The following is a 17,043-nucleotide window of genomic DNA, read 5'->3' as shown; positions in this document are numbered from 1 at the left end:
ACCTCCTGCTTGGCGCTGTCCTCATTGATAAGGGAGGCAACTGCTACTATCAACTGTTTGGCCTCCTGCTCGCGGCCTGTGGCGAGAAGTGACGAGAGTGTGCTGGAGGAACCGGAAGTGAGATTCAAGTAGGTCTCCACGTTCTCCTTCACCTCTGGGGGCTTCACCTGGAAAGGGCGATGTATTGCGGGGTCGCAACATGAAGCGGAAGGCGTTGGAGGTGTGGGTGGGGGGAATAATAGCATGTCTAACTAAAACACTGTTAATATAAAAACAAAACAGGGGACTCAAGGCACGTCTGCTTTTCGTGGAATATCGGAAACTGGTTTCAGCCTTGGTCTAGATACGGTACAATGTGAAAAAATACGATCCTTCAATTTAAAGAGACCACGTTCTATTCCTCGCATGTGTACATGGTACTATGTGTGAAGCAGCACTTGTTGCCAGAAGTACCTCATCTGATGTTTAGAGAGTGATAACAATACAAATTAGTGCATTTGAGGCGACAGGTACGAAAACAAATTAGTGCATCTGAGGCAACAGGTACGAAAGTACTGCATCTGTCACACCAGGTATGCTGAGAACACCAAGTATTGCATCTGTCACACCAGGTATGCTAAGAACACCAAGTATTGCATCTGTCACACAAGGTATGCTAAGAACACCAAGTACTGCATCTGTCACACCAGGTATGCTAAGAACACCAAGTATTGCATCTGTCACACAAGGTATGCTAAGAACACCAAGTATTGCATCTGTCACACAAGGTATGCTAAGAACACCAAGTACTGCATCTGTCACACCAAGGTATGCTGAGAACACCAAGTATTGCATCTGTCACACCAGGTATGCTAAGAACACTAAGTTCTGCTTCTGTCACACAAGTACTGCATCTGTCACACCAGGTATGCTAAGAACACCAAGTACTGCATCTGTCACACCAGGTATGCTAAGAACACCAAGTATTGCATCTGTCACACAAGGTATGCTAAGAACACCAAGTATTGCATCTGTCACACAAGGTATGCTAAGAACACCAAGTACTGCATCTGTGGCACCAGGTATGCGAAGAACACTAAGTTCTGCATCTGTCACACCAGGTATGCTAAGAACACTAAGTTCTGCTTCTGTCACACAAGGTATGCTAAGAACACCAACTACTGCATCGGTCACACCAGGTATGCTAAGAACACCAAGTACTGCATCTGTCACACAAGGTATGCTAAGAACACCAAGTATTGCATCTGTCACACCAGGTATGCTAAGAACACCAAGTACTGCATCTGTCACACCAGGTATGCTAAGAACACCAAGTTCTGCATCTGTCACACAAGGTATGCTAAGAACACCAAGTATTGCATCTGTCACACAAGGTATGCTAAGAACACCAAGTACTGCATCGATCACACAAGGTATGCTAAGAACACCAGGTATGCATAAGAACACCAGGTATGCTGAACACCAAGTACTGCATCTGTCGCACCAAGGTATGCTAAGAACACCAAGTACTGCAGCTGTCGGTCACAAGGTATGCTAAGAACACCAAGTATTGCATCTGTCGCACAAGGTATGCTAAGAACACCAAGTATTGCATCTGTCACACAAGGTATGCTAAGAACACCAAGTATTGCATCTGTCACACAAGGTATGCTAAGAACACTAATACTTCACCTGGGTCTCCAGCTTGATCTCAACAAACTCTCCTATTGGGTTGGCCACCCTCACAACGATGTCGAACATGTAGTCCTGGGTCTCCTCTCCTATGGGGATCTGGGATTTGGGGTGTAGGGATCTGTGCCATAATACAGCAGCTGCACGTCGCCCCTCCCCCGGGCGTACACCAGGAACCGGTACAGCAGCCCCGCCCCCAACGCCCTCCTCCCCCGGGTTAATCCAGCCCTGGCACTGGATAATCAACTTCAGTCCCAGAGAATGTGCTGTAAATATGGAAAATTACTTGTTCAGGAGAAGGGTGGCGGCGTTTTGTAAGCGTTACAATCCTGATTGAACAGTACTAATATTCAAAACGGGAATCGTTTGTTTGTTTGATGTTTCATACCGCACTCAGCAATATTCCAGCTATATGGCGGCGGTCTGTAAATAATTGAGTCTGTATAGAACTAACAGTCGCGAAATAACACGACCGTACACCAAACCTTTCCGGTGGCGGCTGTAATTTTAAAATATTCCTCACTTGCATTTCAAAATGTCATTAATTTTTTTTTATTATTATATTATATATTTTCTATCAAGCTTTGATCAAGCACCGTTATTCTACAAGTTTGTTCTTGAAATTTGCTGGATTGAAGGTTTGTTTTTTTGTTTGTGTGGTGTGTATGTGTGGTGCTTAACGCCGCACTCAGCAATATTCCAGCTATATGGCGGCGGTCTGTAAATAATCAAGTCTGGACTAGACAATCCAGTGATCAATATCATGAGAATCGATCAACGCAAATGGGATACGATGACATGCATCAGCCAGTTCAGTGAGCCTGACCACCCGATCCCGCTAAGCACTTTTTACGACAAGCATGGGTTACTGAAGACCAATTCTTACACGGATCTCCATGCCTTGAGACACGGATTGAATAGATGGTGCATGATGATTTGTCACACAACCAGTGCAAGCATACACAGCTCTAGTGCCATGAGGTCACCTGAACGCTTCATCACGATTTACCTGCATTGTTCTTGTAAAAATCAAAATCTGTATTTTCTACAAACGTTCAGTTCAACCCCTTTGAGCAGACTAAAATGAGGACAGACGTTTTTACAAATGTGATCTTACAGATTGTGTGACATCAGATAGCAATGTCACTAATCTTTGCTTATGTTATCAATCACCAGCTTGACGACGCAAGATATACACGTCACTATTGCAATGCTGAAATATGGCTGATTGCGGCATAAAACACAATTTACATTAACAACATACCGATGACATATGCAGCCAAGGTGGCAATAAAGTAAAACAAATAGATTCGGTGTCAATATATAGGTGTATATCAGTCAATCAGTACTTACCCTCCCCAGAAACGATCACACACGTTCCACCGTACGGTGGTTCGTTGGTGATGAAGTCGTATTCTGTGAAGCTGGGGGCGTAGCCGTGGAGGTTGGCATCAAGCCTGAGTCGGTACTTCATGCCCCCGATGAGACCCCTAGCGTAGAACTGGACACTGGAAGAGTGCGCCCCAGTAGAGATCATCGAGTCCAGGTCGTCCACGGTCAAGTAGCCACCGGCGGTGTCGTTGTATAACAGAAGCGTCCAGTTGTAATAGACAGTGTCCAGCGGGTGACACTTCACGCACTGGCTGGTCAAGCTGAACTCGCCAGATGGGTTGACCTTGGACTTGCAGTTCACAACACAGCTGTAAGATAAGGACTAGGGACTGAATTGTATACACCGATACACGATTATAGTTCAATTATTATTATAGAATAGAACACTGTACATATGTGATGTGAAGTCTATGCAGCTAGATGCCTGTTCAGACGATTAGATTGTTAGCATGAACAAATTTAAAGCCACATCCTGTTTCCAAACTTTTTTTGCGACAGGGGTGGAAATAACTTTAAAATTGCTAGTGTACTCCGGTACAGTGGCACATGTAAAATCACTTGCCCTGATAATGTTTCCACTATACCGACCGTTTTCTTGTTGAATTTTAAAATAAACAACATAATTAATATTGGAAAGTCAACTGGACACCGGTACAGTGTGATATACAAATTTGCTTGCCCGACAGAAAAAACCACTGGACTCGGGCGTCGGTCAATGGGTTATTTCTACCCCTGTGCTATAGTTGACAAAGGCTGTGAACTACCTTTGTCTGTACAGTCACAGGACGAAGTATCTCACCTTCTACAATGATACAGTATACACAACGACTGCTTCAGTAAGTTTGTATTCAGTCTGATGTTTAGTTAGGGAATTTAGTGAGTACTGTTAAAGTGAGGTGAGGTGAAATGGGGTTTAACGTCGTACTTAATAATATTTCGCTAATATGACGACGTGCATGTGTGTATGTGTGCCCGCCGTGATATTGCTGGAATATTGCTAAAAGCGGCGTAAAACTAAACTCAGTCAGTGTGTATGTGTGCCTACTTGTACTAGCCCAGACTTGAGCTGGTTTTATAGTGCTAGCTGATGCCGCAGTTAAGTATGAATACCCCACACATTATACTGACCGAGCCGACCAGTCCTTGTTGTACCCATTAATGCCGAGCGCCAGGCAGGGACCAACAAGTACCACGGAGGCGGTCAAGTACTGTTAAGACTGTAATGTATTCGTGGCAATGATTTATTATACCTGTCCATTCGGTGTGAGCGAGAACAGGTTTTCACGCCACTACCAGCACAACATCAGCATTATCGTGTCGAGGGACACCAGAAATGGGCCTCACACGCTTTCCTATATGAGGAATCAAACCCGGAAAATCCGGGCTAAAAGCGAATGGTTTATCCACAAGGCGACTTCTCCCCTCCGACTGGGGTCGATGGTGTAGCCTAATGGTTAAAGCGTTCGTTCGTCACGCCGAAAACCCGGGTTTGATTCCAAACATGGGTACAATGTGTGAAGTCCATTTCTGGTGTTCCCCGCGGTGAAATTGCTAAACGTGGCGTAAAACCATACTCACTCACTCACTCACCTCCGACTGAAATTAATACAATAAGGATAATCTTAAAGGATTACTAACGTCAGCTGAAACTCCCGTGGGTCGCCCTCAACGATTGTAATAGCTTGTTCAAAACTGGCTTTTCTATTACCCACTGTGACCTCCACCCGGAAAATATTCGTTGTGTCAAACTCAAGCTGTCGTGTGTTGAAGGAAACAATTCCTTCCGTCCACGGAAGCTTCCCAATGCCGGTGCCAAAACACCCAGTGGATGCGTTTGGGAAGATACCAGATATGTTCTGGGGAATCTCGACGACGCCATCAACAGCATCCTCGAAGGACTCGCCCTCCTTCCTACACCACCAGACATACGTGAAGTGGGCCTTGGAGGAGCCGTCTTCTTCGTCAGGGTCATAGCTTTCTTCTATCGCGTTCAGTTCCAGGGTGCTGTCATACCCAACAGCTCGTCCAGTTCCTCCTTTAATACGAGCCACGATGTCAGTCGGGAGGATTCGTAAATACGTGAAATCGGAATGAAACAAGCCGGAAATCCTTGCCATTGAAACGTTCAAGCTTATTTTGTAATCACCCGGTTCAAAAGCTCTTGGACGAAATAGGATTTTAAACAGCCCTGCAGACTCCGACTGGGCTGGATAGGGGTCGAAGATGAAATCCAGGAAGTTCTCCCCAGTTGTTACTTTAAAGATAGTCCAGTTATATTCGGCTTCGTTAGTGATCTCACAGTCGAGGTCCACTCTGCTCTCGAAAACCAACCAGTCAGATCGGAGTCTGGTCACAGGCTCGTCTATCTGCTGCCCTCCGCCTACAATGTGTACTATTGGGTAGTGACAACTCACACCACTTATAACCGCCGATGTGTGGATTGAAGCTTCGGACACGATGTTCGTGCCGTTCAGGGTAACATAAAACGTCTCATTGCTGGTGTACGTGTGCGTGTGGTACAGGAGCGTTGTGGGTGACCAGGCGTAGTATTTGTACCCATCATAGTCAGGGTTTGTTGAACAGGGACTCTCGCCATAAAGAACAGGGGTGGTGGAATCACCCATGTCGAAGACAAAGCACGACTCTGATCCCGGCCGTGCGAGGTTTGCTGTGATTGTGATATTTTTATAAGCATCAGAAGGACCGTCGTTTACTAGTGTGTTGAACAGGATGGTCTGTTTTGTAGTGATACTCAACTTAACGGCGTCGTAGAACAAGGCATTTGTTGCGTTCACACTCACGGCATATGTACCGGAAGTCATATAGGTGTGACTGTGTATTCTGGCGGAAGTCCTCTCTATTATCCCATCTCCGAAGTCCCAGATATATGTGATGTCATTTCCCGACCGTACTGTTGTATTGATTATCACTGGACGTTCAAGGGGGAACACATCGAGGTCCAACCCATGACCTGGAGTCAGAGCATCAGACGTGTCCAGTTTTCGATAAAATGCAGTTGCTGTTAACCCTTTGACTTCTTCCAGAACACCAATTCTGAATTCCGTTACGTTATTGGACACTTCGTTAAACACCGTCACGCTGGTATCATAAATCCCTTTAGAATTGTAGGCTGTTAACCCTTTAACTGATTTCCTAGAAACGATCAAGTCCTGGAAGTCACCCGTCGCCGTGTTGTTGTCGTCGAAATTGAACATATAGTTGATATGACTCCCCGATTCCACATACAGCATGAATTCCACTTGGCCACCGATAGGTATGAAGAGACTGCTTGTATTGGCAAAGAAACCAATGATGGCTTTCTGAATTAACACCTCAGACTGCAGGACCTGGTAACTCAGCAAGTTGGAACAATTTACAGAGAAAGGCACTCGTCCAACATCAAAGACACTCGTCCACAACACTGTGAAGGACAGGGGAGTATCTACACTTATAGAGTCCGCTGAGTGGTCTTCATTTGTTACGTTGGGAAGGTCTGTTTTACAAGTGACGAAGGACGGAGGTGAGTCATCTGATGGATATTTGATGACGATGTCTATCTCGCCAGGAGGGACTCCTACAGGACTCTGAGTCTCAATAGTCAGATCCTTCACCTTGTTCTGGACCTCGATGGAACCGATTAGTGATTGTTCGATTTGCGTCCCTCTGTTGCTTACTTTAACTCTGGGTGTGAAGGACCCTGATTTCGGATACGAGTGGGTCACGAATTGGGTGGACGCTCCAGGCATCATGTTGCCAAGGTGCAGCGTCCTGTTCCTGTTGTCCCCGAAATCAAGAATAAGAGATATATTTGATCCCTTTCCTATACCGATTGACAGGTCGAACGTCTCTCCGGGAAGTATCACACCCTTGTTGGTAGTTATATTTACATCGCTTATCGCTTCTTCAACGAAGAAAGGAAGTGACGTCACTGACGACGACACGTGGTTTGAACAATTCACCGCAACTATGAAATCTCCTAGTTGATAAGCGTGGGTATATCTGACGGTTTTCACTTTGGACAGGATGTTGATAGTGGTTGTGTTGATGGTTCCATCTCCATAATTAAATACGCAGAGCATATACTCCAATATCAAATTATCATTTGAAACTGACAGAATGAAATCCCTTTCAAATTCAGTAGCGCCATTTTGAATGTCAATCTTGAGTTGCCGTATTTCATCTTCAACACTGATCTGAACTGTAGAGTTGATGGAACTGACGTCGTTTGCTGACGTCACCGTCACGTTGTATGTGTTCGCGAGGATGTAATTGTGGGTGAAGTTACTGGGGCTTAAGAAAGCCAGGAGCTGGGGATCGCTCTTCGTTTCCACTACGCCATCACCGTAGCTGAGCGTGTAGTTGACATGCGACCCTCTCTGAAGCTTGATGGTGACTACGACACTCTCTCTTGCCTTGTAGTAGTGTTTATCTGTAGCAACGGTTACGCCCCCGACCGCATCCTGGTTGGTTTCGTCGATAGCTGTTGGCAGAGACGTTTTCCATGTAATATAGTTGGGGAATTTATCTACATATTTCAAAAAATTAATATATCTTTGTCATACACATTGTAAAATGCCAGACGTATAATCCGTACAATTACCATAATTTTTATCTATACAAAGGACCTGTGACATCCGGGTTAGAATTGGTCTTCAGCAACCCATGCTTGTCGTAAGAGGCGACTAACGGGATCGGGTGGTCAGGCTAGCTAACTTGGTTGACACATGTCATCGTATCCCAATTGTATAGATCGATGCTCATGATGTTGATCACTGGATTGTCTGGTGCCGACTGGATTATTTACAGACCGCCGCCATATAGCTGGAATATTGCTGAGTGCGACGTTAAGCACCACACAGATACACACCACACAAACAACAAAAACAAACCTACAATCCAGCAAATTTCAAGAACAAACTTGTAGAATAACGGTGCTTGACAATGACAAAGGCTAAAGCTTGATTCGCCTCAGAAAATATATAATATAATAATAAAAAATTTTTATGACATTTTGAAATGCAAGTGAGGAATGTTTTAAAATTACAGTCGATTCTTTTACCGGAAAGGTTTGGTGTACGGTCGTGTTATTTCGCGACTGTTAGTTCTATACATAAAGTTTTACATTTTCTCAATACAACTATTTTAACTATATGAAGAAAAATTAATAAATTTACAAAGCCCATAAATTAAATGAACAGCGGCACATAGAGATTAAAACATTCAGTAAATACTGCTTATATTTTCACTGTCCCTAACTGTTTCCCGTTCAACGTCGCACACAGAAATATCAATTGCAGGTAGTACGGCCAGTGTTAACGTGGGTTCCATGACCACAATCAACAAATCACTTAAACTGACCACCCAATCCATTTAGTCGCCCCTTTCAACAAGTGCAGGTTGTCTAACATGGTGTTAATTGTAATAGCATACATACATGCAGGTTCATGTATTGACAAAATCATCTCTGGGAGGTCATACCTAGACAATTGCGTCCAGGCCGGTCGGCGGAGTAGTCGACGAACTCTGGCCGGCATGTGCAGTTGTACGTTCCAATGTCGTTGAGGCATACGGCCTCAGGCGCGCAGTCGTTCAGCGTCGAGACAGAGCATTCGTCCACGTCTAGACAATATGACAATCAATCGATCATTTGAGTATGTGAAAACACAGCATATATAAAACACATGATATGCCATGGTCAGTTTATAAGTTTACAAGAAATATAAGACAGTATTCTAAATAATTCCGTATGTATCAGATTTGTTGATGACAATATTTGACTCAGTTATTGTGGATTCAATACCTGTGATATATGTATCAGACTGGCTGACGACCAACCCGTTGTTGTTGAAAGCATCGGTATTATTTTGCACCATCGTGGTTAGTTCCTCTGGACCACCGTTGTAACTGTGGTCCACGTAAATGGTGGCGTTCACAACGACGCTTCCCTCTGTAAACTGGTGGACTACGGTGCCGTACAGCAGAACGCCAAGTGTCTGGTTGAGGCAGTCCGACAGCTGGGAAGAGAAACAGAAGCTTGGTAAGGTCAAGTAACAGGCGTTCACCTGGCGATCCCGACATTTGGAAACTAATCAAATGTGCAATAGTTGAGAAATTATAAGAATACGAGATTTCACATTTCACTGTCAATGTGTATGTAACATTTGTTATACTTGGGGTAAAGTACAGATTCTATGTTTTGGAGCCATCCTGGATTCGAACCAACACTATCAGAGTCAAGCACCCATAGCCGGCGTCAAGTTGGTTCTTTTTCTTGTTATTGCGCATGTCTATAACATCAATAGTCTAGGTCTGCATCCAAGATAGCCTTCGATATTTTATTTTTCAATGTGTTGCAACAGGAGACAACTGCAATGCGTTTAATTGCACCGGCTGCTTACAGTGCGGCTGAAGTTAGCGGACAGTTCTTGCGACTCCGGCGAGTTCATATCGTCGTAGACGCTGCTGTAGACGGCTGGATGTCCCCCTATCTCCAGGAGCCGAACAGAGCTGTTGAACACTTTGCTGTCTGGAAAAAACAAACATCGTTTTTGAAATTTCGTTTTCTTGATTTCCATGTAGTGTTGGGAATCGGAAACTAAATCCACTATCGATTATCGGAGGATTGTGGTGAACGATTATTGATTATAATCGAAATATATACATTTTTAATGTAATCACCAATTTCAACGGTTTTCCCCCAGGTTTTTTTCTAATTAATGGGTTTTTTTTATAACTAATGCTGTCATGCAATGAAATGCACGCATGCAAGAATGACAATGGAATTGTAATTAAACAATAAAAGTGGTTAAAATTTTACAACGCGCATAGCTTTACGCTATTGAGCGCATGTTTGTTCGTGAATATTCGTCAAATTTGATGGTTAATTTACTTCATTCAAGGGTGTTATACAAAAACAACAAAATTCCAATTAATCGAAAATATGTTTTTTACAATCGATAATCATTTTTAATCCTTCTTTCGATCGATTTTCGATTATTTTCGATCATCGGAACATCGGAACATTCACTATTTCCTGCGCTCGGAAGGTCCGGGTTAGAATTGGTTCTTCAGACACCCATGCTTGCCTCAGGCGACTTCGGGATTGGGTGAGGCTCGCTGGCTTGGTTGACACGTGTCATCGTGTCCCAATTGTGTGGATCGATGCTCATGCTGTCTGGTCCAGACTCGATTATTTACAGACCGCTGCCATAGAGCTGAAATATTGCTGAGTGAGGCGTTAAACAACAAACTACTCCGCTGATACGCCCCTTTTCTTCCTCGGACTTCTTTCTACAGCTTTGCTTCATGCTGTTGTTGTTTCGTCTGGGATTCGAACCCACGATCGTAGATTTATCTACTCTGTACAGCATGTCCCTATCCATTGACGACCTTCACGATCCAGGTCTATTTGTGTAATGAGAAGACTCACCAACACATTCCAGTGGGGATTTCTGGTAGAATCCAGCGTGGCACTCACAGGAGAAACTGCCGAGAGAGTTGTGGCAGGTGGAGCGGGTGGGGCACGGAAATGAAGAACACTCGTTGATGTCTGGAGAAGTGAAGAGAAGACGCTATCAATTTCGATCCTCATGATGTTAATCATTGGATTGTCTGGTCCAGACTCGATTATTTACAGACCACCGCCATATAGCTGGGATATTGCTGAGTGCGGCGTTAAACAACAAACAAATAAACAAAATTACTTTTCAAAAGGTAACACATACGAAACAATGTAAACTAACGCTTAGAATAACTCTGGATTTATCTTATTTTGATAGTAACAAATAATCCTATTCAAACTGAAAAGGAGCAATTTAATAGCATTGTGTAATCACTGAAAAGGAGCCCCAGAGTGATGGAATATTCAGATCCTGAACCTGAGAAAATCAGGACTTGGTTCATTTTGGGTTTTAGCATTGCAGGGAGGGCTGGGCAGTAGGGAAAATAACGTGGTTCAGGGACTGTGAGACAAGAGACAATATTGAATTTGATACTGCAGGGTTCCACATTTTTGTGAAAAAATTCCATGATTTTTCCACAATATATGAGTAAACCTTAGTTAACTACAAAAGGTGCAGTTCTTCCAGCTCTGGAGGCGCCAAACCTTTTCAACCATAAACATTGAATACATCTCATTGTGTAGAATCTTAGAATCTTAGCACATATACAAATAAATATGTCTGTCTGTCTGTCTGTCTGTCTGTCTGTATGTATTTAGGCAAGTATTCACATATAGGCAAACTAATCCAGATACACATGTTGATGGCTGCCATAGCCCCTGCAGTACTGTTAAGTTATACAGTTTTGTTAGATAAAAAACCCAAAGATGATTCCATGATTTCATCCATTTCTTTCAAATTCCATGATTTTTCCAAGACTGGAAAATTGGGTGTGAAATTTCGTGGGAACCCTGGATAGAGTCAACGTTACGTACACAGAAACACAGAAGGCCGGATAGGGTGGGACGGTGCGCGTTACGTACCTTCACACACACCCAGTGACATCGCGAAGCCGTTCCTGCAGGGGCAGTTGTAGCTCCCAGGGTTGTTCTCACATAGAGTGTTCTTGGGGCAGGGGTTGTCTCCAGAACACTCGTTCACATCTGGAGGTAATTTGTGTTTGTTAGTTCTCGGGGGAGTGCTGAACGATAACAGGACAACTGAACATTACTGAAGGACCATTGGGATTTTTTCACGAAATTTAAGACAGGATCATATATTTTTAATCACAGCGTCCAGATATTCCATGAAAGGAGGAGCCGAATCGTTCTTACAATAAATCATTCTAAGGAGGATATCAGACATTAACCGACATCAGTTGTATTTCATTTTACATTTTTAAATTGTTTTTCTACTTTATTAATTTTATTTGTGATAATAATTAATTCACGTATTCATTAATTCGTGCATTCGTTCGCAGAGGCGTGTGTTAAAACTGATAAATAATGCCATTCCTGTTCAATTTTTGAATATAATATTGTTTTCAAACACAACGCTTGGGACATCAAAAATTTATATGAAGACTTCATGGGTATTGATCGTCACTTATCGTTTGCTGTTTGTGTCTGGTATAATATTTCATCCCCATTTAGCATAAAAATATGGACATTGGAGAGATAAATGTATGCTTAAAATCTTCTGCCAGGAAAGAAATGTGAAGTTTAACTGAAACAAAAGCATGTTTAAAACGCTTCCGAAAAGTACCGAAACACTACTCACGGAGGGCGAAAACCAATAACCATGTTAGCAAAGCAATGGGCGGGTTTAATTTTTTTCCTAGAATAATATTTGATAAGCCATACACTATTCAAATCTCGGAAAAAATGATGAATTAATAAATCATTAATATATGATATATCCGTTGCCATTACAAAACCTGCCAACCGTTTCTTTTGAACCCGCCTTTAAAAGGGAACCTTTTAATCCATCATATTTGTACACAAAAGAGATTCGTCTTCCTTTGTTGCTGTACCTTGGCAAAGACCACTGTTATTCTGGAAGCCAGTTTTGCAAGCACACTCGTAACTTCCGATAATATTCGTACAGTCTGCATTGTCGGTACATGGGTCCTGAAGGCATTCATTTTGGTCTGAAATGGATGATCAATAACGCGGAATATATAGATTTGAAGTAATGAACTTCAAACACGGATATGCATTACGATACAAAAATATAGTGTAAAATCGATTTGGCAAGATGGATGCTCACGGTAAACAATGGTATCCTTTACAAATGATAGAGTCACTCTATAGATTGACATCTTTACAGGTATTAAGTGCATGTGACCTATAGAGTTAAACAGATTTGTGCGCCATTTGTTTTTTGTAATGTATAGAAAATCGAGGTTGGAATTGATGTTTAGATTTCCCGATTTTAGAAACATTCCCCAAAATTAGGTCAATAATTTTACTAGTTCCGTATTTGAAATAAAAATAACGCTTGTTCATTCAATTACATTTTTCCACAAACACTGCAACAAACCAAATGAGAGCGCACTCGGTTTTTGTTGATTCGGTCGGCGTGGTTCGCTGTTTTTCTTTCCAGTGCGTGTGTATGTGCGTGCGTAATCTTTACGAACACACTTCAAGACAATTGTGTATTGTTTGAAATTTGTGAAACTATTTCTATTTAAAGTGTCTACATATTCACTGGTTAAGTAGCTCTCTGCTGGTACGGTGTTCTTTAGTAGGCATGATAAAACTGATACGCACTCACGTCAATGAAACATTGGTCACTCATAGCTACCTATACAGGCACCGCCCAGATCCTGGAATCCGACCAGACAAGGACAACTGTAAGCTCCAATGGTGTTATTGCAGCTCGTATGCGGAGGACAGACGACTGTGTCACATTCGTCAATGTCTGAAAATAACCAAACAACAAATTCTGACAAAACAATATCACCAACATCTCCATGTAAAAGTATACGCACTTTTGACTACCTTCAGAAATAGATCCCATTTTGTGTCTACGGTAGAAATACTGTGAAAACTCTTTGTTCTTTGGACCCGTGAAGGTCCGGGTTAGAATATTGATCTTCAGTACCCCATGCGTGTCTTAAGAGGCGACTTACAGGATCGGGTGGTCAGGCTGTTGATCACTGGATTGTCTGGTCCAGACTCGATTATTTATTGACACATGTCATCGGTTCCGAATTGCGCAGATCGATGCTCATGCTGTTGATCACTGGATTGTCTGGTCCAGACTCGATTATTTACAGACCGCAGCCATATAGCTGGAATATTGCTGAGTGCGGCGTAAAACTAAACTCACTCACTCACTTTGTTCTTTGGATAATAGATATATAAGGAAAACATGTAGGACTTGAAATAACAGACAGTTTAGTAATAGTCCACGTGTATGGAGAGGTTTGGAGACGCACTATTGACTGAAATCATGCATATTGATTGATGCAGATAGGATATAATGGTCTGCATCAACCAAGACAACAACCCTAACAGAAAACAGTAGGTTGTCTCTTATGACAAGCATTGATACGGATGACAAAATCCTATCCGGATCCACTCTACTCTGATTTATCAAGTATTCATATGAATAATTTTGCATGAATAGAACCTAAATTCAATTTTTTTTTTTAAATAGCCCTGTTGATTTTTCTTCTACTGCCATGATAGTTCTGCCACCTGTATTTATTCATTCTGATAATTTTGACTATCATCTTAACTGCTTTCAATTTTCTGTCACACGTGCCACGCTACCTGTGCAGGTGTTGTCGACAACGCTGTATCCTGGTGGACATGCGCATGTGTAGTTGCCGTCGGTGTTGGTGCAGTCAGCGCCGGCAGCGCACGGGGAGTCGACACATTCGTTGACGTCTTAAACAGGCAAATGACATTCTGGTTAACGAGATTTCCACCATATGTCTGTCTACTGGAATACCTCCTGACCAAAGACTGAACGCTGTGCTTAACAAATATGCTGTAAATCTTTGAAGAAGGATCACAGTCTGGTTTACAATGAAAGAACGAGTAACAGTCAAGGCGCATCTGGCATTCACACTCAGAGTTTTAAGCATCTTGGCTTCAAACCTTACAATTCCGTTGCCTTTGATGACCGGACCAGGATGTGATAGTAACGTGCCCAAAAATAGTTTTAAAAAAACGACTGCTGTCCGCTCTTATGGCCGAGAACATGACGGGGAGATGCAGAATAACTAAACTACCATTCCTGTACTTCTCAACTGTCAAACGTTTGATGGAACATTTAAAATAATAAGATTTCACAGAAATGTTATGTATACTAGGCACATAAAGAAACTTGGCATACAAAAATGTAAAATCTAAATTTATTAAACCTGTGTAGACACATAAGGATTTAAACTCAGAGATTATTGACATGTATCCAACATGCATGCACGTGCCACGTTCCGTGACGTCAGTGGGTTCGTCCTTGACACGTGCAATACGTTGTTGCACGTGCAGAGAAACAGAGCAAATGAATGCCACACAATACTGTCACTTTGGAAAGCTCAACCCCTGCCCTTGCGATCGTTCAAAAAAACGGCTATTGAAACGAATAGCATGCCAAGGCTCACGTCTGCACAACGTCATGAGGCCATTGGGATGGTCCGTGGGGGAATGTCTCAACGACAAGTGGCTGCACATTTCCACTGCCACCGGAACACCATTTCTGCACTGGTGAGGCGCTACCAGAACACAAATGACGTCATCGATCGGCCACGTTCTGGACGTCCACGTGTAACAACGCCAAGACAGGACATATGGATAAGGGTGACCCATCTTCGCCACAGGTTTCAGACTGCAGTGATGACTGCCCGAACCATCCCAGGACTTCGCCGTATCCACCCCACCACAGTTCGACAACGTTTACGTCATCACGGGATCAGACCACGACGTCCCGCCATACGGCCTATCCTGACACAACGTCATCGACAAGCTCGCCGAATGTGGTGCCGAAATCATGTCCGCAGACCCTTGTTTTGGTGGAGAAATGTTGTTTTTTACAGATGAGTCCAGGTTTAACATTTCCCATAGTGATGGACGTCAACGTGCCTATAGACGCGTGGGAGAACGTTATGCACAGGCCTGTGACTTGGGAGAGGAATCGCTTTGGTGGTGGTTCCGTGATGATTTGGGGTTGAATAACAGCACGCCAAAGAACTCCTTTGGTGATTGTTCAGGGCAACTTAACTGGTGTGGGCTACAGGGATCAGATTCTTCGACCTGTGGCAATTCCTTTTCTGCAACGTCATGGCCCTGGGTTAACATTCCAACAGGACAATGCCCGCCCTCATACGGCAAGGGTTGCTATGGATTTCTTGCAACACCACAACGTTGACTTACTGCCTTAGCCTGCAAATTCACCGGATCTCTCCCCGATAGAGCATGTTTGGGACGAGATGGATCGACGTCTACGCTGTCTTCCTCATCCGCCAGATAACGTCCTTGACCTTGCAACAGAACTTGAGAGAATCTGGCGTGACATCCCACAAGCCTTCCTTGCACGTTTGATAGGCTCTATGCGTCGTCGATGCACTGCTGTTCTCAATGCCGATAGTGGACATACCCGTTATTGAGCTTGTGACATGGTCGTTTGACCCCTGTCCCGCTTGTCGACAATTGAAATTCTCCCGACTTGTTATGGTCTCATGATCCCTCCACTAAAGTTTATATGTACCTTTGACATTGTTATCGTACTTATCAACTGGGATAATATTTTGACAATGCACAGTTTCTTTATGTGGCTAGTATATAATCAGGTTTTACAGCTTTTCACCAAGCTTCTTATCTTCACCTGCAGGTAACTGATTAAATTCACTCACCTAAACATAGGTCATCCTTTTTAAAGTACCCGTCTAGGCATGTGCAGTTATAGCTTCCGGGTGTATTCACACATGTTGAATGGGATGGGCACTTGTCAACCACACACTCGTTGGTATCTATGGTGATAAGGAAAGGTGTGTTAGTATATGTCAGTTGTTAGAGCCTGGCAAAGCTCGAATTCTCAGGCAATGTATATGAAATACCCAAATGACCTGAAGTGGAAACGACAACCGGTAACTGACTAAGAATTTCAGACAGTCTAACCTGCATGAGCATATACCCGCTATAACAGACTGACGGATGATGTGACGTCATGACATTTAGTTGGACTGCAAAGGAGGACGATAGTAAGAAGCTGTTAAAGTCAGCTTACAGCTATCCATGAGATTCTAACTTTTTTCACCCTTCACTCAATTTTACAATGAAAAAAGTTCTCCCGTCTAAACTAAGTGACGTAGGTTTAACGTTCCCCGACACTCCCCTGGTCAATACTCGAGTTTATCCAAATCCCCCCTGACACCCAGCGTCATATATGACTGTAGCATTGTTTCTGGTGATTTCAAATCAAGTTTGGTTCACTGAAGGTCAGAATTTTCCACCGCATCGAATTTATCCATCAAAGTTAACTGAGGACTGTATACACAAGGCATGTATTACTGAACAACACCCAACACCTA

General features: G+C 43.1%; 1 protein-coding gene across 1 annotated transcript in view; it reads right to left on the bottom strand.

The window, feature by feature from the left end:
- The window catches only part of LOC124289406, a 43,960-nt gene that overhangs the window by 18,262 nt on the left and 8,655 nt on the right, over positions 1-17,043 (bottom strand). Inside the window, 15 exon segments of the mRNA XM_046726028.1 lie at positions 3-167; positions 1,672-1,778; positions 1,781-1,875; positions 1,877-1,937; positions 3,025-3,371; positions 4,702-7,543; positions 8,542-8,682; positions 8,864-9,077; positions 9,462-9,589; positions 10,493-10,612; positions 11,546-11,665; positions 12,535-12,651; positions 13,308-13,424; positions 14,282-14,398; positions 16,366-16,482. Coding sequence (XP_046581984.1) covers positions 3-167; positions 1,672-1,778; positions 1,781-1,875; positions 1,877-1,937; positions 3,025-3,371; positions 4,702-7,543; positions 8,542-8,682; positions 8,864-9,077; positions 9,462-9,589; positions 10,493-10,612; positions 11,546-11,665; positions 12,535-12,651; positions 13,308-13,424; positions 14,282-14,398; positions 16,366-16,482 — 4,808 coding nt within the window.

This window comes from Haliotis rubra, unplaced genomic scaffold, assembly GCF_003918875.1.
Source record: "Haliotis rubra isolate DU_JTF1 unplaced genomic scaffold, ASM391887v1 Scf44, whole genome shotgun sequence".
NCBI classification, from domain to species: Eukaryota; Metazoa; Mollusca; class Gastropoda; order Lepetellida; family Haliotidae; genus Haliotis; species Haliotis rubra.
This window is presented reverse-complemented; position numbering and strand designations above follow the sequence as displayed.